The following is a 21,879-nucleotide window of genomic DNA, read 5'->3' on the forward strand; positions in this document are numbered from 1 at the left end:
TGGTGACATTCTCAATACAGCCTGCACCTGGCCTAAATACTTCAAAGAAAGGATTTGACCACGGTTAATAATGACTTGATGGTAAATTAGATGTGTCTGGCCTGGCTTGAAATTGAGTGTGAATACACTCCACAGGCCTGCAATGGGCTGCCTTCTATCCAGTGATTTCATCACTGCCTGGAGAAATGTCATGACTCGTAGAAGTCCACGTGGCGCAGAGAACTGGGGAGAGGAGAGGGAGAAGACGACTGGAAGCAGCAGGAGCACAGCAGAGAGAAAAGGAGGAAGGGGGGGGGGGGTACAACAGCAGTTTCAGGCTTTTCCCATTATCACACTCCCCTCTCTGTCAAGTGCTGACACACTCACACAGCCAGTCTTTGCTGTACCCAATTAAATGTACACTCATCCAAGTTGTCTCTCCTTCCAGACTTTATTCGATCACCCTCCTGCCCCACTAATGTCTCCAGAGCCTCATATTGAATGCATAAAGCAACATATGCAATCCTTTAATGTGCTGTGTTTCCATGGCCCCAAATGCTGCTCTTTTTCATAAGCTACCAAAAAGCTATATCCCTCAAAGTTTTTGTTGAATTGAGCACTTCAGTGTTATGTCACTGAGGGCATCGTTTCAAGCACAAGCCCATGTCTAGACCAGTGAGCATCCAAGTTCCATATAAAAAGAATGACTTTGTTAGCAGTGAAGCCTGCCATTAGAAATATCATGCAAACCTATGGAGAATTTGAGTACGACGACCCCCCCCCTTCCTGCAGCAACACCACACACTGGTGTCTTGTCTCATAAATCTGTGGGCTGTCTGGTTATCACCTCAAACAAGTGAAAACGATGCACATCTCTCTCAACTTTTTCCACTTGTTATTAACTGGTAATTAGTGGTAGCCCAATACCAGTGTAAGGGAAGCCCTGCAGATGGAGAACCACAATTTGAGAGTGGCATAAATACCCCTTTGGGCAATAGATAATAGCCCTGACTAAGCTCTAACAGCACTACAGGGTACACCAAACCTTTTGAATATCAAATGAGAGGCAGCAGTAGATTTAATGAGCAATTAGCAGCTTACAGTATAGGGTGATGTAGATCAGGGGGTTTTCATCGAGACATTACGCAGCAAGTAAGCACCGGATCTCAAGGTGAAACCGCACATGTGAAAATCTGAGCATATGGTTGCGGAATTCTTTCATGTCGTGGTGGCGGAAACATACAGCAAATTTGATGTGCATTACATACAGTTGCAGAGGAAGGGAGATGGGTATTAAGTCACTCACACGTTAATAGGAATGATGGCCACATCCTGCTGAAATTACACCATGTCTGGTGTTGCTTTAGACTTAATGAGAGGGTGAGTGGGCGTGTGTGTGTATGTGTGTGTAGAGGGGAAAGCCCTATAGGCCAGTGATTATCCTATGTGAGCTAGCCATAAGCAGACCACTGTACTGTGCAGTAGGTTTAATCCTCTACAGGTGCTGTTGTCTGCTGTTACCAAGGGCCTTTGTGTATCCTGATTAAGGTTGAACCTGAAGGCCTCCACAAGGTCTTCAGCTGATTTTGGTCACTATATGTTTAATGAACTCCACAATTCCACTCCCCCCCCCAATGTTCTCCTGTGGAAAAACCCATCTATCAATGTTGTGGTGGTTGTCTAAGTGAAAGTAGACCAGGTTGTTGGTTATTCCTGACGAAGGCTTTTGAAAGTCGTCCTGTAGACGTTTGGCATAGCTGTGGTGAAAGAGGGGAGCGTCTGGAACAGTGTGAGAGGAGCGGATAAAGTACCCTAGATCCTCTTAATGGTGTTGTGGTCTGCTGCAGTAAATAAAGTGGAAAAACAGCCGCGGGGGTCACAAAATGGACCAATGGCAAGAGAGGGGGTTAAAAGCCTGCAGATGCAGAGGAGGGGAAGGAAGGATGGAGTTCGACCCAAGTTTTGGAATGGGAAGTGCTGGGAGACTTACTGCATCGGCTCAAGATGATCTTATACGCACAAAAACTATGTGCCTGCCAAAACAATACCTCTGCTTGCTAAGAAAAAGCAAAGACAACAACAGTAAATGAGTATTTGACTGCTGTGGTTTGACAAACTATTAATTGCTGTCTCTCCAGGGGACGTCGTAGAAACAGTGTCTCCCTTCATGTTTTTTATTGTGCTGTTTTTCACCTAGTGTTGCTTTCCTATACACATGTCAACATTACTCATAACGAGTGTGTCTGATCGTCCATGAGCTAAAAAAACAATAGAGTTGTGGATGACTGGGCTTTAACCAAGGGGGGCCTGCTGGTGTGAGTCTGGGAGATGGTTGAAGGATGAATGGTTCATTGGGAGCGACATCTTCAGGCCCCTGCAGGGAGGGAGGGAGGGAGGGATGCACCGGTGTATGGAAAGGGGGAGGCGGCATTCGATGGGCGCTGATATTCTGACTCCAATCTACCCCCACCATGCTCAGCCAACCTCAAGGCTACTCAGGTCCTAATCAGCAGGATGCATTGCATCTCTTGGGGCAGCTAAGCCAAGCCCCAGCTGCCTGGTGATTCCCTCTGCCCTCTCTCTCTCGACAGTCTCCGCTCTTAAGCAGCACAAACACACACACTTCCTTAACTGCTTTCTACACCCATGCCCCAATGCCATTATTGACTCATTCTCCTTGACTGCACCTTACCCATCCAGTGCCTGCTACTCATTACCACAGGGCACTGGGGACCACAGCGTGCACTATCCTCCACGATTACAACAACACAGTTTCACACAACAAAGACAAGGAGGGTGATAAAGAGTAAGGCAGTCAGGTTATTGAAATAATATTGTACTTAAAACTTAAAATGACAGTGTGACTTCTATATTTCACCCTCCAGCACGTACACATGATTGCCTAATCCTTGTAGATATATCTTTCTGCCAACTGCCATGCTTGCAGTGGTTTCCACTGCTTTGAAACCCTCCAGATATCCCAGTTGACTGCACATGCCATTTTAGAAGCACATAAATCACTCCACACCAAGAAGTAAAAGTAAAATGTGAATCATACCAGCAGGTGTGTGTCAGTGCAGTAGCTTTTATTATGTTTTATGTCCTAAAAAATGATCGGTACACATTAAGACTTGGAAACAAAATAATCAAATTATGAATCTAAATTTGGACAGAATTTTGTTTGCAAAGAGACACAGAGGGCTTACTTGTGACTTTTGACTCAAAAGAGTGAGTCAGCGACTAAACCAAAACCAGCCTCACCTGCTGCAGCTGTGCATGGCAGGCTGAGTCTGGTCAACCTTATACTGTAGCATGGGAATAAAATGTTGATTCAACCACATGTTGATATAAAATGTTCTGTAATGAAGGGGAGTGATTACCTGTATTTACATAGAAAACCTAAAGGTTGACAGGCTTGTTTATAACATCACATTGGCTTACAGCTGTCAAGTGCATTTGACATTGAGCAGACCAGGATTTGCTGACATCAACATCTATTTACAAAACAACTGTGGTGCTAACAACATCTGATGCTAAGTGTGTGATCAGGATAGACCACCAACCTTAAACAGAACTGGTCTACAAACATGCTTTATGTAGGGTGCAGGGTTTGCTTTGCATCTAAAATCCAAGTAACCCTAAGTAACCCGACAATCAGTACTGTAAATGCAGTTCTATTTTAAATCAAGTTCATAATTCACAATTCATAATTCACTTTCAACCTTCAGGACATGCACTAAGCACTAAGTCCCCACCTTGAGTAAACTGAGATGTCAGCGCAGTGTGATGACAGCGTCGCAGAGAAAGGAGCTCTGTGCTGTGCTGCTGGTGAGACTGACGTGTGTTCTTAAAGTGTTTGCCAAGTACAATAGTGAGAGGCGATGGCCCTCCTCTATACTAATTGAGTCAGCGTGCACTGCTGCTGGTCAGAGCGACCTTTTACAGCAGCAGACTGACTCTGAGCTTCGGGGAACATTAATAACACACCACAGAGTGAAACATATAGCCTGCAGGGCTTAAATACAGCTGCTGCCACAGAGAAAAAAATGTTTTCTGGAATGATATCATGTCAGTTAGAGTCAGACTTGTTGCATTGGTTTTCTAATTTACTTAATAGATGCCATATCCAACATGTGGCACCGAAGATGCATGTACATGCATGCAACATGCAAATAAAAGCAATTTCCCCCTGGGATCAATCAAGTATTTCTGATTCTGAAATAAATATAAATAAAGGGATGGGTCCTGTAGAAAGGAACAACTGCTGGTATGTCCGTGTAATAGAATACTGAAATTTCCCTCCACTTGTGTTGCCAACATGTTTGTCCCAAAAGAGAAATATCACAAAAGTTATTAACTTCAAAGAGCTAACGTTCTGAAAAAAAACTGATGAAGATGATTAGAGGTGCAGTGAAACATCTTCAAAAAACTCTACAAGCCCAGTTGCATCCCTTTAAGTTCTTGAATGAAAATCACCTTGATGACTAAAAATCTTCATCAAAAATGTTATTAACCGTCTGCAGAATCACTCAAAGAGTTGAACTGTATGTGCATGTAATGAGACCCTTATTTATCATCTCCCATCACTGTTTCAATTTTAAGTCTGACAATCACAATTTGAGTTGAAGATTTTTCAGATGAAAAAAAACAAATCTATAAAAAACTAGCAAGAGAACATCAAAGTCAAACTTAATGAAAGAAATGTCGTGGCTGCTCTGTGACTTCATGCTGTCATAAAGTAAGCATCAGCCAAATGTCTGTGTCAAAGGCTCGTTGTTGGACAGAAAAACTGCTGTTAATCAGTGTGCACTTGTTACCACTTATGCTGTAATGACAGCAAATTATTACACATTCTAAAACACACAAAGCTAACCTTGTGTATAAATGTGTTAAAAATATGTGATTCGAAAAGTACCTGCACCACTGGGTGTCCAGACAGCGCCTTCACGGCTCCTCGGCTGCCCTCCGTCTCATAATGGGCCCTGTGGTGGGACTTTGGCTGCACCTCAATCTGCAGGTTGTACGGGCCGGAGCAGGATGGAAGCTGCCAGTCCAGGGCTGGCAGTGATGGGCTGCAATAACATGACACATTAATTGTCATGACACTGCAAACACTTTCAACAAGATAGTAAATTTATCCAGTGGTGTGTGTGTGTGTGTTTTTTCCCGTGCTAAACAACCAGTGTCTGGTTATTCTTTCCTGAACAACAGTGAGTGCTGTGTTTCACATTAACAGTATACTTGGAATAAAACCATGAGAACACATGGAGAATAAATGTCTTTTATTGTATTCTCTGCTTTCTCTATTTTGGTTTTCAATTGATTCACCAAAGGTGGAGCAGTGAGGCTGCATTTTTTCTTTCCAGGGAGCCGTCACTGATTCAAAACATTCTAAACTTGCTTTAAATGAGCCCCAAATTGGGACACTTTGGTGCAATCCAAATGGCTTGATCCGTCTCCATTTCATCATGGTCTGTAATCTAATCAATTGAAGTCATTCCCTGACGTGCATAATTCCTTGGGTCTGGGTAATAATTAGTGGCTCTTTTTTTTATGATGAATAAATGAGAGACGAATGTGCCCTGGTTAGACAGTGGTGTGTTTTGCATTATGGTGTGACAGGTGGAAACAGACAAGGGGAAGACATTTCTAGGGCACAAAAACAAATGTCGCACTAGCTGGTAATCAGGCAGTCCTTTGATACAATTATCATCAATTCCAAATTGATAACTACAAAATTATAAAACACAGCCACACCAGAGTTGAAGGCACACAAGTTGTACAATGGAATAAGGTCAGCAGCACACCCTGCTTCAGAGCATGATATCTCTTTCACAGAGCTACAGCTGGCCTCTCTCAACAGCATTGTTCTCGAGATGGAGAGTCTGAGCTTCCCATGTGAACGGTGTGGAGATATCTAAACCAAAACAAACATGTGCAAGACAATATTTCTCTGCGCCGGATGCCTGGTAAACCCAAACCCCTGACCTGAAGGGTGGCTCAACTGAAACCAATCTCTGGCATCTTTGTGGCGCTTGCGGGCTGTTTGTTGACCCAAAACGAACCGATTTCCCCCCGTAGGGCTTTATCTGTCCGTTCAGTGCATGACATCACGTTAGCTACACAGAAAAAGATGGGCTGATGGCGCGACAGCCCAGCGCAGTGAGCCGGCTGATTAACTCACAGACTGTTTCCCCTTCAGCCAGGCCTGTCACCATTACTTCCTGTTGCTCACTATCTTAATAAAACACTTGATTTCCAACAGGAAAGCATGTTATTGCTTGAAAAAATAAAATAAAAGTGGGAAACAAAAAACTAAATAAAAGTAAATTTAAACAAAGCATAGATTGCTTAAAAGACAAAAATCAATGATCATGTGTGCATATGCATTCTAGTGTTTGTGTGTTGGCTGTTATAGCAACAGTGGCATGCACACACACACACACATGCCGGGCAGCTCCTCCCCGTGAAATATGATTTATGGAATAGTTTTGATCTTCAAAGAGAGCTCTTTTGGAAGTCAAGAGCATGTAAGTTTGGATTTCTGGCTTTTCATACGGCCTTTGAAGATTAAAAACTAAAACAATCTTGTCCTCACAATGAAAAATCAACACTAGATGTGGAAACAGTGTTAGTTAGTGGGAAACTGTACTCTTTGGACAACAGGGGTCCTCAGATTAGAACTCTGAGACCATAAATCTGTCTAAAGGAGGTTACACATCCAGTTTTCCTTTTCCTTGGTTTCATCTTGTGAATATATAGAGTACAGCATTTATACTAGACTACTGACATATCAGAAATTCAAGCAACTCAACCCACCTGAGGTAAGGCTTGGGTTTAGACCAGGAATATGGATGCTGGGGAACATCCAGGAACCCTCCACAGTAGTTCTCCTTTTTGAGGGCCATGCGGGAGGGGTAGTCCTCATGGCAGAGCTCCCCATCATGACCCAGCTCCTCACCACCAGGCTCCACCTTCAGACTCATAGAGGATGAGTGGTCCAGCATGGTCTTCCGTGTCTTAATGGGGATTCCCTCCCCCATGTCCACCACTCCATCCGTGCTAAGAGCATTGATGGCAGCGACGATGGCAGAGTTAGTGTACTGGTTGGTGTTGGGGAGCCAGCTCTCATCTGTGACACTGACCCTGGGGGAGCCATGAGGAGAGGGGATGGGCGACTGGTTGGGTGAGCAGGATGTCTGACGGTAGGTGTTGCCATTGAAGCTGTACTTTCTCTTTCCCATGCCGCCATTGTTGCCTCCGCTGCAGGAGGGGGAGTTTGGCCTGGAGCCGCGAGGTTGTGCTGGCCAGCCTTCCTCGGCCACAGCTCCTATCTGAGGAGAGGTGGAGGGCGAATGGTGAGGGGAGCCTGTGGGGACGCCAGCGTGCGGGCATGACAGCAATGAGGACGACCCTCTAGGAGACACACAGGGAGACTGCCAGGGTGAGTTCTGCGGGGAGTTGTCGTAGTTGTAGAAGCCAGACTCGTAGGATGAAGCCTCAGAGTTACAGCTGCGTGAGGAAATGCTGCTGGCAGGGCTCAGGCAGCTGGGATCCCGGTAGCCGTCTGCATTCGGCAGTGTCAGCGTCACAATGGAGTTAACGCCTCGTTTGATGATGTGGTCCTCGCTGTTGCTCTCTTCTACCTCATCCTCTGGATACTGGCTGTAGGCAGTGATCTCAATTCGAGGACTTTCCAGGGCAGGAGCCCCATTGGGTCTCAGGCCATGGGGCAGATAATAGCTGGATGCTGCATGGTTGTCATTTTGGAGGCTGTAGCCCGTCTGATGACAGGAGGAAACTGAGATGACTGGGCTGGACTGTAAGGTGTGATACTGAGTGGCCAGACAGGGATTGCCCATTCCCAGTGGAAGGGACAGGCTGACATTTGGTGTGTAGCTGTATGCATCTAAAAAAAAAGAAAAGAAAGAAAGACAGAATCATATTTAAATACACTCAAATATAGATTTTAGAACAATATTATAAAACACTCAAAAGCACACAATTATTAGGTCTGGCTACATTTAAGAACCATACCGCAACACAAGTCTCAGTTTACCACCCAACTTCATAAACATCTGGAGAAGCTTAGCGATCATGTCGAAGCATTAATTGCATGTGTTGTGTAGTCTCAAAGTTGCACCGGTACGCTGTTTGTTTGATCAGTTCATCTCAAGCTCTATTTGGCACACCCTGCTGTCATATGTACTCTACAGGAATTCCTCCAGCAGAGCTGATGGATGCTTTATTTGATTGATTGCATCACTCACTGAGTGAATTAGGCCCTCCCCTGTGGAAAACTGACAGCACTCTCGCATTGCTCTGAGCTTGTGATTAAGTCAAGGAGAGTTTGCTGCAGATGTACCGCACACACACACACACACACATACACACACACACAAATACACACACGACCAAAGTGTACACACTAGGAGATCGCAGACAGACAAGTGCAATGACAACTCAGTGAGCAGATGCAGACAGTATACAGCCTGGCTCGATGCCTCCTTGGTTAGCTGTGTAGCTGCTGTGTCAACAGTTGTAAACCTCACGTCAGTCTTTTATTGATAAACGTCAATGAAGGTAGAAGTGCTCACAGAAAGGATACTATTCAGTCTGAAACCTAGTGAAGGGCATTCCCCTTCATGCTGCATGCTATATTTGTTAACCACAATGCTGTGCATCACATGAAATGACAAATCCGTCACACCACATAATGTGTGTGTAGGCAAAGTAAAATTAGCTCATGACTGTCTATTTTCAGAGGTGATTATGTGATGTGCAGCTGGCATGTTGGACATTATGCATGTGTATGACAAAAGATATAATCTACATCTACATTAACACTGAGAGTCACAGCATGTTATTCACAAAGCAGAGACGTATTTCAGAGGAAGGAAAGAAACGCACCACTTCCCCACAGTATACCCACCTTCCTCAGGGTCACAGGTCAGTACTGGTTGTACTCAAACACACAGCTGAAATCAAACTCTTGCTCTTCATGCAGGAAACTCATTTCTGCCCTCTACGCCTTCAGCTCTGAAAAAATGATAATCTCCTGCCCACTCCACCTGTTTTGACACACCTCCTTACTTCAGGCCTGACTGACTTTGCTCAAAGTTGCTGTTGTTTTTTTTTGTGTGTGTGTGTGTGTGTGTGTGTGCGACTGTGATCAGTGCACCGCACTGCAAAAACACTTCTTCTTACACCCTCTCTCACCCACACAGACTTGTGCTTTCACTCTCGTGTGCTGCAGGATCCTGAAACTTGACTTTTTTTTCGGGTCACACGCGTCACACATCTGCTGAACTAACAAAATTATAGCAGATCAAAATGTGCAGAGTGAAACGAATGAAAGAAAATATAATGACTCACTCAGGCAAAAAACCTCTACAATTGTTTGCAGAGCATTCAAAATGTGGTGCAAGCAGAGTTAATTTGAAAACACTGACTATCACACAAGATTATAGCGTGCTCTTTCTGTCCTCCACAATTTTTCTCAATTATACTATCATGATCAAAACACTCTCTCCCCACAAGCAAACCAGCATGACTAAAGAAGGGATGGGTTTATGCATGGGGATTGTGGTCTAGGCTGTGCTGAGACTGACGGGACCTCAGAGAGAGATAGGTGGTCGCCCACAGAAGTCATCTGCAGCCTCTGGAACTAAGAACCCTGGGGCCACTTATCGCACATGGCTGACTATGGGCTATGGCAAAACACCAACAGGATCGGTCTGAGTGTGTATGTGTGTGTGTGTGCTTGCATTTGTGCGCCTGTGTGACAGTAAAGCAGCCGTCGGCACACTGCTGAAGCTGTGTGTGGTTAAGCACGTCTCCTTGTCAGGCCAGCTACCCAGCATCCCTGAATGCACGGATCACAGTTTTTCCCTCCCACCCCCACTACTCGCTCACAAACTCGTCTGTTACCAATTATAAGGCTTAGTACTCGGGGACTGAAATGAATAATAATACAGCCCGGCACCCGTCGGTCTAAAACCTCAAAGGCAAAATGAAATTCCCAAAATCCACAAAAAAAGCCAGTGACATCAGTGCTGTGAATTAAGACAAGACAGACTATCAGTGACTTCTGATGGAACAAATCAAGTTTTGCTACCATAAATGCTGAATAAAAGAAATTCAAAATTAGACTTTCCTCTAAGCAGCAAACCGAGGCTGAATTGTAAAGTCTCTCAAAGCAAAGCACAGAATCTTTACTAACTCCTGGAAACTGCTTCTCTGTTGACACCCCCCCAACACACACACACACACACACACATATATATATCACTGCAGAAAGAAAAACAAGCTGATGTTGACCTAAACTAGAGAGACATTATTTTGACATGCCCCTCTAATGTGACAGCAATAGTGTAACTCCATTATCTTTCATTGCACACAATGAGAAGCACCTGCAGAGACAGCTGGAGACACCTGACGGTGTAGATGTAAAATGAGCTCACTCACTTATATAGTGAGTTTGAGGGAAAAACAATGATCAAAATATTGTGTGGCATTTTAAAGAAACTGTCACATCACATAGGAACCTAAATATATATTTCATACTCATCATAACAATTGATATTGTTATTATTTATGTTAGATTATAGATTTTAGATTATACACATACAGCCTATACTGCAGGTGGCAACTCATTTTCACTGTAATATAATCTCACAAGAAGGATTCCCCGAGACAGTTGCGCACTGTGCAGATTTGCATGAAGTGCATCAGCACCTGGTGTCAAACTCTACGCGTAAATTCAAAGGAGAAAAAGCTCAGAAACAGAGTTCATAAAGCCACAAGTCATTCTGCGCTCTTTTACCTTCTTCTGCAGACTTCATATCGGCGGCGAGAGAGGTGAGATAGTGGAGTCCCCGCTCCTTACCGGCTGCTGCTCCAAAGCTGAACTTGGAATTGACGCTCAGGCAGAATGTATCCTGCATTCAACAAGCAATGCGCAACTTTCTCCGACTGTTATAAGCAACGCCCTCACCGGTGACAGTTCTCGCAACACTACTGATTCACTTCATGCACCTTTAAGTAAAAGCATAATTCGCACAGGAAAGCGGTAAAAAAGGCGAGTGTACAACTTTGAACCAGGGCGAGGTGGACAGCGCGCACAAACGGAAACAAACGCGAGCTGCTAATGAATCAGGGCACCGGCGCAGGTACGGCTGCTAAGGAGACTGTGGTTAGAGGGAAGTTTGGCTCTCTTCAGTCCAATGAAGGTTTTAAAGAGTCTCCCTAGGTCTGTGACGCAGCGAGGTTTGTCAGAGGGGCCGGCTTCGGTGCTTTTAAAGCTGGAAAACACCGTCCTCCCATCAGCGCACCGCCCATCCAGGGATGACGCGACCGGCTCCTGCAACCTCCTGGACTGCCTGATGATGTCTTCCACCAAGGGATCCCATCGCAGTAGGTGGGAGGTGGTGTGTGCGCGTTTGTGGATGTTTGCGTGTGTGTGAGTGAGACGACAGAGAGAGAAAGAAAGAGAAAGAGAAAGAGAGTATGTGAAAGTTAGGTTTATGCCAACATCTTATCCATCTGTCATATATTTACTATGAAAATCCTCACGCGCGCACACGCACACACAGTTCACTTGGGTTTCAGATTGTTGGCTTTGAAATGTTACTTAAATATTAAATGTCTTTGGAATGGTGCTCCTATTTTAAAAGCATTTTCTCTGGAACATCAACTACACCATTTTCCTAGTAGTTTATAGTGCTATATATCAGTGTATTCTGCTATATATCAGGGTATTCTGCTATATATCAGGGTATTGTGAAGGCACAAAATAATCTTCCCCCCATGTTTTTCTGCAGATGACCCTGCATGGCTTCTGATTTCCATGTGGACGAAGATTGCAGCGTGTGGTTGGACGTACAGGAATTCCAGTATCACATTACAGTACACTTACTGATAGGACTATAATGACCTCCCTCGTTAACACTTGCAATCATGTTATTATATGATCATCAACATTATTCAAACATCCACTCGATCCCTGTGATTAAAATCAAAATTCAAAGCTATAGGATGTCATTTTCAGATTGGTTTTCCTTATGTTTGAGGGAAATACGGTTTCACAGTTTCACCCAAAGTAACCATCCTGCACCACTGACAACACAAACACTGTGTTCTTCATCGTCTGCTCTCCGCTACTAAAGACAGTCTCCGACAGATCTGTGCACCTTTACAGCTAATGCATGAGGAGAGTATACATTATTCTCTTAATTACAGTCCCATATTTATCATATATGACCATTATATGACATCACTGTCACTGGCAGTCTGAATAGATATAATGCTAAAATGTTAATTTACATTATTTTGTGTACACTATCACTATCTATACTTTTAGAGACTTCTGACAGGGTGAATGCATTTGTGAATATCTTGTCTTAACTAAAACTAATAATGCAGAAGAAGAATATCGCTGAATGCAGGTAGCTGCCACAAGTGCAATTAACAATGGCTTAGACAGCTACAATTTGAATGGGGTCCAGACTTCGAGAAAAAAAAAAGAGAGAGACTCCCTTGAGTCTGAAATGTAGCTGGCAAGCTTGAGGATGATCACACATAATCAGAAGCAGACCTTTTGGGGGGCAGGCAGGCTGTGGGGCAAGCGTACGCAGACTGCACAGGGGGAAAGTAATAGTACGCAGTGTTTTCTTTGCCTACAGTAGCTTTCTGGCGTCAGCTGCGGCTTGGCCGATGTGCATGTGTGAGCTCAAAGATGAAAAAGCAGAATCACATACTTTAGGAGATGAATTATGATACAAACCAGTGGTAGGAAAAAAGTAGCTGTGCAACTGATTGGCACTGTCAGCAGTATGGGGCTACACTCACTGTTGAAACCCTGCGGTGGGGCACAGTTCAATGGCAAGTCTAGCAGCTTATCTTGATGGATTCTGTGATACTGAGTAAAGTACCATTAGCAACAGTCTGTCAACAATAGTCAGAGCTCCTCAGACCATCTATAGTGACAGACATAATAACCATCACGCCATTAAGCAGTCTATAAATCATTTTGAAAAGATAGGTAACTATAAGCTTAAGTATTACTAGTTCCTCTGCAACTGAGAGATTCAGGCCGAGGTTCAAATGCTACAACAATCTGTAAAAACACTGCAAGTAACATGATTGTTTCTGGGGACCATTAAAGAAGACAGACATGGCCTTGCCCATTCTTTTTCATGCTTAATAAGAAATGTTTGGAGAAGAGTTAGAAAGTCTGCTGATCTCCTGTATTGTTGGAAATGAGCTGACATACGCTTTTGGTTGTTAACATCCTGATCACATTATTTCAAAGCCTTTTGCTTAATATTATCCTGTCAATTCACGGGCTCAGCCTCTGTTGTCATTTCTGCTACTTATTGTCTGTTTCTGCTACTCATGGTATGATCTTCTACCACAGACTGTATATAAAGACAGTGCTGCTCTGCCCTCCCGTATAAAAATAAGGCCAAAATACCTCGCTTACAGGTGCTGCTATAGTAGATAAAGATGCCATCTTGGAGCCACCTCTGCACATTAGAGGAGAAGAGGTGAAGGCACATTGTTGCTGTACCACCCATACACCACCATACATCACCTCTGGGGCAAAAAGTACACTTAAAGGGGCCACTTTTAGGTTTTAGTTGGATCAGTGCCCATCTAACATGTGACAGGTGAGGTTTATGGTCTATACTGCAGCCACCATGGGGCGATTGAGATGTTTTAGCCTCAGTTTCAAAACTTGTCATGTTGTCTATTTTTATATACAGTCTATGTTTTCTTATCTGCACCAACTGGGCTATTTTACGCTTTTTTTAAATTTTCACAGACCATTTTTTTTAAATGCATAAAAGCCTACTGTTAATACTAAACCCTACTGTGTTTTGCACAGACGTCAGTTGTATAATAAAGGCATGCTGGGTGTAAATTGTTACTTCTTCATGCTATCACCTAACAGATTTGGCTTATTCTTTACGCTAAAAATAATGTGTCATACTGCAAATATCTCCCATGTTGGTGTCAATTTCTGTCACAGCAGTGCTCAGTTGATCTCCAATATTGCCAAAAAAAAAATCAGTAGTGCTTATACTCAAGAACAGGTTGTTATAAAGAGCTTTCACATGACATCTTTTCTGGAAATGTAAGATTATAATTTATAGCATTACTACATCTGGCTCTGTGACATTGCACGCACTAAGCAGCCACAACATGTCTGCGGAGAGCATTAGAGAGAAGCACGTCTTGCACCCAGATTTATGGGCGGCCTGCTCCTCGCTCGTTTGTTTCGCAGAGAATAATAATTTCTTGTGTCCTTGTAAACAGTCGCCTGCTGCCTTAACATTTTTACAAATTGAGTCGTTGCTGTTGTTCCGCTTTGTTTTTTTTCCCCCCTCTTATTTTGTCATTCCCCTGAGCAAGGGTATTTGTCATCATGAGCCAAAGACCAGGTCCAGGAGTGAGTGCAGAGCTCAGACTTCACTCCTGTTCTTTGAAGGTCTCCCCCTTCTGTTCTGCTGCTTTTCTTCAGTGTGGTGCATCACTGTAAAGGGACTGAAAGTTTTTGCCAACACTGCTGATGATATAATAAATGACAAGAGCGGGTTTTGCAGCATGAGTGCTGTACTTAATGCCAGCTTTTATAATATTTACTACCAGTGGTTTTGGCCCAGGAGTCAGGCTACATCTTGGCACGGTCAGAATACATTTCTTAGAACTCTTCATAAAAGATTTACACTTAAAAGACGGACCAAACGTTGACAGGTATAAATAATCACATCTAAGGCTTCTCAAGCTTTGAGCTTAGTCCTGTCACATATGTTTGTCTAGACATCAGGAATGCTTCCATTTGGGGGGAAAAAAAATAAAAAATGAAAACACTAACAAGACATGGGACGTGTCGCTCACTCCTGGTGAATCTTTGTGATACATAAAATACAAGGATGCAAACCCGAGCTCTTCCCTTAAAGCTGCACACTTAATCCTCTCCTTTTACAACATATAATTCATGTTTGACATATCCGGGGAAATGTGCACACTGGCATCTTGAGTTCTCTACGCTATCATTACCTATTTTCGAAGTTTTGCTATGAGCCATAACTTGAATCAGGCTGCTTTATTAAAAGCTGTAAACACTCATTTGTGTGCACTCTGTTGATACATGTTTATTACTCAGCTGTGTTGAACCCTGCAGCCTAAAGTGGCAGCGCCTCCTGCAGCCTCAGACGTTGTTACTAGTCACCGCTTTGTGTATGTGTGTGTGTGTCTATCGTTGAATTGTGTTAAACGAAAAAAAAAAAAGTCTGCGGTTAATAAAGGCTACTTGTGAATGGCTGCGGTCAGTTCCGTTCTTTTGGCATGAGTGTAGTTGTACACACTAACCCTACTTCTCATTTTCCTTTTGTTGGTGTTATAGAGCTGCATACTTATACTCACAATGGAGAACTTCTTGGAGCTATCTTAGGCATGTCTGGACACTGCTGTATGTTTAGCTCCTGGCTTTTTTCAGAGATTCCTCTTATGAACAGGAAGTGGCATTCAGCTGTCTGGCTTGTAAACCAAAGAAAGAGTGCTGTCATTGTCACACGTCCATTGACTAAGATTGTGTGTAGAAAATCAGGAAGAAACTGCTCGAAGCTGCTACTGTGTCACCGCTGTTTACATGCTATACTTGAAGAAAGATATTTTTATTAACATGCTACATGAGACTATTGTTTCTCAGGATAACTGGGATTCAGATTCAAGCTTGTACCGCTGTTGTGTGATCGAGATCAGCTTTGTTGTAAAAGAAACAAGTGGAAACAATAATACATATAAAAGTGGACATACACAGAAAAGACAACAGTACCTCAGAGGGAAAACAGAATCATAAAAGCATGATAATGTTCTCCGTTGTTTGTTATTATCTAGATTAGGCTCCACAGGGTAGAAACATCTGAATAGTGTTTTTGTAACTAATGATCTATTACTGCACCCTGTCAGTGCTGTTTTCTTTACTTCTGCTGACGGTGTGAGTTTAGATAAGAGCTCCGCTATGGGTACTGTATCTTACCCACATGTGTAGCTAATTCAAAACCTGTGGCCAATAACACTTTCTATAGGTCAAAGGCACATGACCTATGAGACAACTTTCCTACATCACATAAAACAGATAATTATTCAGACAAGACATCTAAAGAGGGCCATATTGTCAAACAAAACAGCATGATGTAAGCACATTCTTTTGTTTCTTTTCTTTTTTTCTACCAAAATGTGTATTCATTCAGTTTTGTTGCAATCCCCAGTAATGGTTATGGGATTATAAGGGCGGATGGTTTCATTTTTCTAGCCTATGACTGTCACATCCAGGTCCATTACCGTGATTTAAACCCAAGTATACATGCCAAGGCCATTTTTACTGCAGGGCTCTCCAGCTTGGCTGCTCTACATTAAAACACATTTATATAGTCCAGCACAGCCAGAGTCCTGGTTATGCGAAAGGGTCACTCGCAAATCTGAGCTCAATCTCCCTCAGCCTTGAATCATCCTGTCGACTGAGCGCTGAGAGATGATTTTTCACAGGCGGTCACTGTTTCCATTGTTATTTTATTTAACGAGAAGATGACAGGAACGGGAAGTTTACAAGTCACATAGACAATGGGATACACATAATGCTCAGCACGGTATTGAATAGCAGGTCGGTGAGCCATAAGCACTGTACTGCTCCCTTTGCCAATTTTTGATGCATAATTCACATATCTGCATGATGCTGCATTTGTAAGTGAGGATCAAACATTCCCCCTGCTGCCAGAGATGCTACTTGCTACCATGCCAGCTTCATTTGGAATGGCACTTTTGGCACACAAACACACACAACCAACCAAAGAAAAACACAGTATGGGAAATAGGCTTAACTTTTTGATGAGTAAATTGATATCTCTCTCCATCAGTTTTAAAAAAAGCCAAGATGCTGTAATATATTGAAGCTTTACGGATAGTGGTGATATTATGTTATTTTACATGAACTGATAAAAGTACTGGGAAGTGGCAACCTCTAGGACTCTAGGAGGAGAAAGAAAAGCTATATTGAATTGTTCAAACCTGCAGTTCCCCCTGTGGCCACTGGGGGCTTTCTCCAAAAATAAGTTAATCCCAATAAACTCCCATATTAAAATGTGTAACCACAAAAATACCCTGCTTTTTGTGACTATTGATTAGTTCTCTCTTTCTGATAATTCACCTGCTTTAATTATAAAGATTTTTATAAATAAAAGTGTAACTGCTTTGAGTGACAGGTGCTGAACTGCGTTTTTTTTGTTTTAGATTAATTGAGAGATTAGGCCACCCTTCAGAATCATATGGGTGACATCAGAAACGGTTACTCTACATGTATTTACAGTCTCTGGCTGTACTTTATTACGTAAATTTGGGGAAACACATAACCAGGCTCTGTCTAACGTCTCTTCCTATTATTGTTGGTTGTGGTTAGCACATCACATTTGGTTCACTGGTCCTATATCAAGTCAGCCTTTCAATTGTCAAATGACCCCTCCTGTCATCTAAGCCTCTTGGTAATAAAAACAAATATGGTTTGCTGTGTGCTTCTCCAATTAGGAGGGATTCCACTGATTTAATGAGCTTTTGTCCAGCACTGGCAAATCTGCTTAATCACATCATTCACATTATGTTTACACCCTTGTTAGCTGCGTCATGTAGCAGGCAAGGAATTCATACACTCATACAGCACGAAATGTTTCATGGAAACAGGATTCCATCCATTAGGTTAAAGGGTGGGATTCTTTACCACTATAGTTCATGTTCAAAATATGAAATACATTCTTTCTAGAGGAGTATCACACCTGATTGATGGGAGAAATCTGTCCTATAATGTTAATGTAGAGGTTTGATTTGTAAAGCCCCGCAGAGAGCTTGGAGCAGGTCACTTAGAGTGCACTGCTGCTCTGTGATTCCATGACCTGTCCTTGGTGTTGGTATTGACATGTCATAAAATGATTAAAAATAACTGGATCCTGGCTTACAGTGCCGCAGCCAGTCACACTCTACTCCGAGATTGGCCAGCAGTCATTCTCACTGAAAAGTCAAGAAAAATAACCCCTGCTGGACTACCGACCCCGTCTTCTTCCTCTTTTTTCTCTGCCTTTCCTGTCTCCAGTTGGTGCCTTTCCTTTTTCATGGCCCCTCTGATGGGATCCCCACTTCTGTTTCCTGCTGTTTGTGTGAGTTGCTTGGAAACCATGGCAGCTGTCCAGTTGGGAGGGATTTTTTTCTTTTTACTGGTGTGACTTTGGGGGTTAGGAGGTTACAAGGTCAGCATATGGGTTGGATGCTTTACAGGTTTTAGGTTGGCATTTTGATATATGGGCAAAAGTAATGCCCTGTTCCACTAATTTGGTTTATCTGTCTCTTTAACCCTTAAATAGATTTAAATGACAGTTACTATAATACACAAAATGAGAAAAACAAAGCCTCTTTTACAGCACTTTTGATCACTGCATAGTAAGCATTGTGGTTTTTTCTACACACGTATGACAAATAAAATGTAAAAGGAACAAATTCACAATCACCATCAGTTTCCTACCTCACTCGTGGATAAGACGAACAAGCGGCTCATGGCGTCAGCAGGTTTATACTCCACATTCTTCAGAACCTGGAGATCTGTAAGGATAAATAAACATTAATTGAACATGTTGTTGTAAAAGAACAAGCAACACTAGAAATAGTGCATTATTTTGCTTCCAGTTTTCACATGTGTGTATTTGGAAAGCAAAATTTGACTGTTTGGGCTATGTGAACATCTAAATCACCTCTACAAGAGGTCAGAAAATCCACCTAAACCTGCTAGTTTTAACCGTACCTAATCTATAAGTGATGGTTGTGACATTTTTTGCAATACAATTCCCATAACCATTAAGGAAATGGAACCATATTGAGGCCTTGTTTTGATAACTTTGTCTAACATGCACACGTGCCTTCTTTGGCTGTAAGTGGCACAACACAAAGACGGTTATTAAAAATGTTGTGATTCACGCTGTATTATTAGTCAGCGCACTCCGTTGATTCACTCCCATCTGGCTCTGATACGACCGGGGCGAGAATGTATCACATGAGGAATAAGCCACATAGTGTGATGTTCAAGTGTTGGACGGCTCCTCTGAGGCCGTAGCTTGACCTTCACATCCCTCACCTGATAGCACACTGCTAGATGTCAGGTTTACATCAGGCCGTGTTCTGCTTTTTAAGGCCTTTACAAGGTTTAACAGCAGCCACACACACACATGCACATTTAAAAGCATGTGTCAAATGTGCAGGACACAGACGCACAGGCCAAATTAGAGAATGTGTGTGTGTGTGTGCAGATGAAAAACTCATCATGCCAGAATGACTCACGGGTGGCTGAATTCCTCAAACTAACATATTCATACTCAAAAGAACAAACAGTTTTTTCTCTCTCCCTTCAGTTGAGAGTAAAATACTGCTGAGACTAAACCAGAGCTAATAAAGTGCTGATCCTCGAGGAGAGGAAACGTGCTGCCCTGCTGTGGATCCTTCTGAAATCATTCCCTCTCACCCTGCAGCCATAAGCGTCTCCCCAGTTTCAGGAAACCTGATCTGCTGGTATGTTTTTCACTTGAATCCTACAGTGGTGTTCCTGACCTCAGACAGTGATCCCAATCAGGAGGAATACCCTGATGCTGCAGTTTGGAACCCCATGCGCTGAAACCAAATAGTATAATCGTGTAATGAGGGATCCCTCTCCAGGAAACACAGTCAAGAAGGAAAACTGGCTGCTGTTCCTGCTGATAACTTGCATGGTTTATTATAAAAGCACAATTTGAGTAAGTAATAGTCTCAATTTACAAATTACCATTTTGTATTCTGTTAGGATCTGGGATTCATTTCGTTGTGTTTTAGTTGTGGCTGCCAATGTTACAGTCATATTTGTTACCCGCAGTAACAAATCAGCATTTTCAGTTAAAATATTGTCATATTTTCTCGAAAAGTGACTCAACGTGTGATGATTCATGGACTCCAGTTCTTTTATAACACTGACCACTGTCTGAAAATCAACAGAACAGCCGATGTGCTGTAGCTGTGTAATTAATAAAACATTGAAGGAAGAGCTGCAGTGTAGGGAAGTTTTACAGTTCTATGCATTCAGACTGCAAACAGGATGCACACTTCCCCTATGATTATGTAGCCTTGGCCCAGGTGTCGTTTTTTTTTTTTTTATTATTGTCATCTATAAGATTAGTGAACTTACACTGGTGGTGTTTTCCAACAGGGCATGGCCACAGCTAGAGTCGCTCAAGTGTAAAGATCACCAGTTATACAGCTTAAGGTTTGTTTGATTTATCCAAAGCAGTTAGAAAGAAGGATACAGTTTACTAAGAGGAAGCGTATTGTGATGCACATGTGGCATTAGCATATGGTATCACATTCACCAGAGCGTATGAAGAAATGAATCCTCATTGTATAGATATAGCATGATGGGTTTTGGGATTATGACGCATTTCCCAAGAAGAAAGATATAAGGTTGTGAATTCCTGCTTGCCTTCATGGTTTGTTAACTTGTGAGCCCTGGCAGAAGGAGGCAGTGTTACTCAGCAGCTCCCATGTGTCACAACCTCCCCGATATCTACAGTAGATACACTGCTGTGGCTTCTGGGAAACCGTCTGGACCCACAATCATCCTCCAGTAAAAAAAATTAAAAAAAAAGGAGGATCCGCTATGCTGCCAAGGAAAAATACACAAGCATGCCGAGAAATGCACACATGTGCATGAGTAAACGTATGTGCGTCCACCGCACACGCACACCTGTGCACACATGTCAGGAAAGGTTTGTTGCCAAATGCAATGGCTCTCTCTTACTTTTGCAATTGTGGCTGCATGTGCAAATACATCTGGACAATGTAATTTCACACATCATCACCTCCATGCACCTCCTTTTTGCGTCGTAAGAAAATAAAGCTCAAGGCTTGTCAGAGGGAATCCCTGCTTGCCCCGTCTGAGAATACACACTCCATTCTGGCCCCCTCTGACATAATTCTCCTCTTAACAGTCTGAAACCACCCTGACCCATCATCTAGAGTGACTCAGTGCCTCAACTTGCCGCACTTCCCAGAAAGCCATGCCATGCCATGAGTTAGGAGACTTACAGACAGATGAGATTTCCCAATTTTTTTACCAGTCAAGTCTCATATTGGTATCGGAACACATTAGTACACTCTGTCTGCATGTTGGCTTGTGGGCTTTATGGAGATCCAATGTCCCTGAGGTGGAAAATTAGCACTGGAATTATTTACATGTCTTCTCATGGACCAGATCTGTGTCCTAGCTTCACATTAGGTACAGACAGCGGACTGGCTGCCACGGTGGCTTTTTGTTGAAAGCATCCATGTGCCTATAAATCTCACAAAGCAAATTATATCTCCTTCAAGGTGTGGTTTCAAATTGATGCTTATCCGGACGTTCCATGTTAAAGAGGGAGCTTGCCCAGGGCCCACCAATGCAATATAAACATGATCACTTTAAAAGTTATATAAAACAGATATCCGTGTATGTTTACAGAAACCAAGTGACGACCACCAGGATGGGACTTGAAGCCTGCAGCTCCTTAAACAGACACATGAAGCCTGCTCCAAAAGTGAGTCAGTTCCCTCAGACCTTCATGTTGTTTAACCGTGATGATGTCTGTTGAGCCTTTCAATTCTCTGAACCTCCGTGAGTCTGTTGGATTTCCAGTCAGTGGGGAAAGTCTCTTCAAACCAAACCACATTACTTTAAATGCCTCAGCTTTCCTGTCCCTAAATAACACAGTTATTGTACAGAAAGCCACACTGACTGTTTGCTGATTGAGTTTGTCCAGACTGCGGTGAGAACCGACTTTTTCTTCTGAAAAATCATAA

The 21,879-nt window shown here is 42.9% G+C and overlaps 1 protein-coding gene across 2 annotated transcripts in view; it reads right to left on the bottom strand.

Annotated features, from left to right (window-relative positions):
• LOC114449031 (nuclear factor of activated T-cells, cytoplasmic 1-like) overlaps positions 1-18,627 on the bottom strand; it is a 59,651-nt gene extending 41,024 nt beyond the window's left edge. The window contains exons 1-3 of one of the 2 annotated variants that reach the window (XM_028426346.1): positions 18,551-18,627; positions 6,799-7,888; positions 4,895-5,051 (exon numbers count right to left, since the gene is read on the bottom strand). In XM_028426346.1, the coding sequence (XP_028282147.1) occupies positions 4,895-5,051; positions 6,799-7,841 (1,200 nt within the window). In that variant the 5' untranslated portion in view covers positions 7,842-7,888; positions 18,551-18,627. Of the gene's footprint in view, positions 1-4,894; positions 5,052-6,798; positions 7,889-10,804; positions 11,270-18,550 lie in introns of those variants that run through there. The other variant, XM_028426345.1, reaches the window with a different exon arrangement.
• Positions 18,628-21,879: the final 3,252 nt, after the last annotated feature.

Source organism: Parambassis ranga, chromosome 16 (genome assembly GCF_900634625.1).
Source record: "Parambassis ranga chromosome 16, fParRan2.1, whole genome shotgun sequence".
NCBI lineage: Eukaryota > Metazoa > Chordata > Actinopteri > Ambassidae > Parambassis > Parambassis ranga.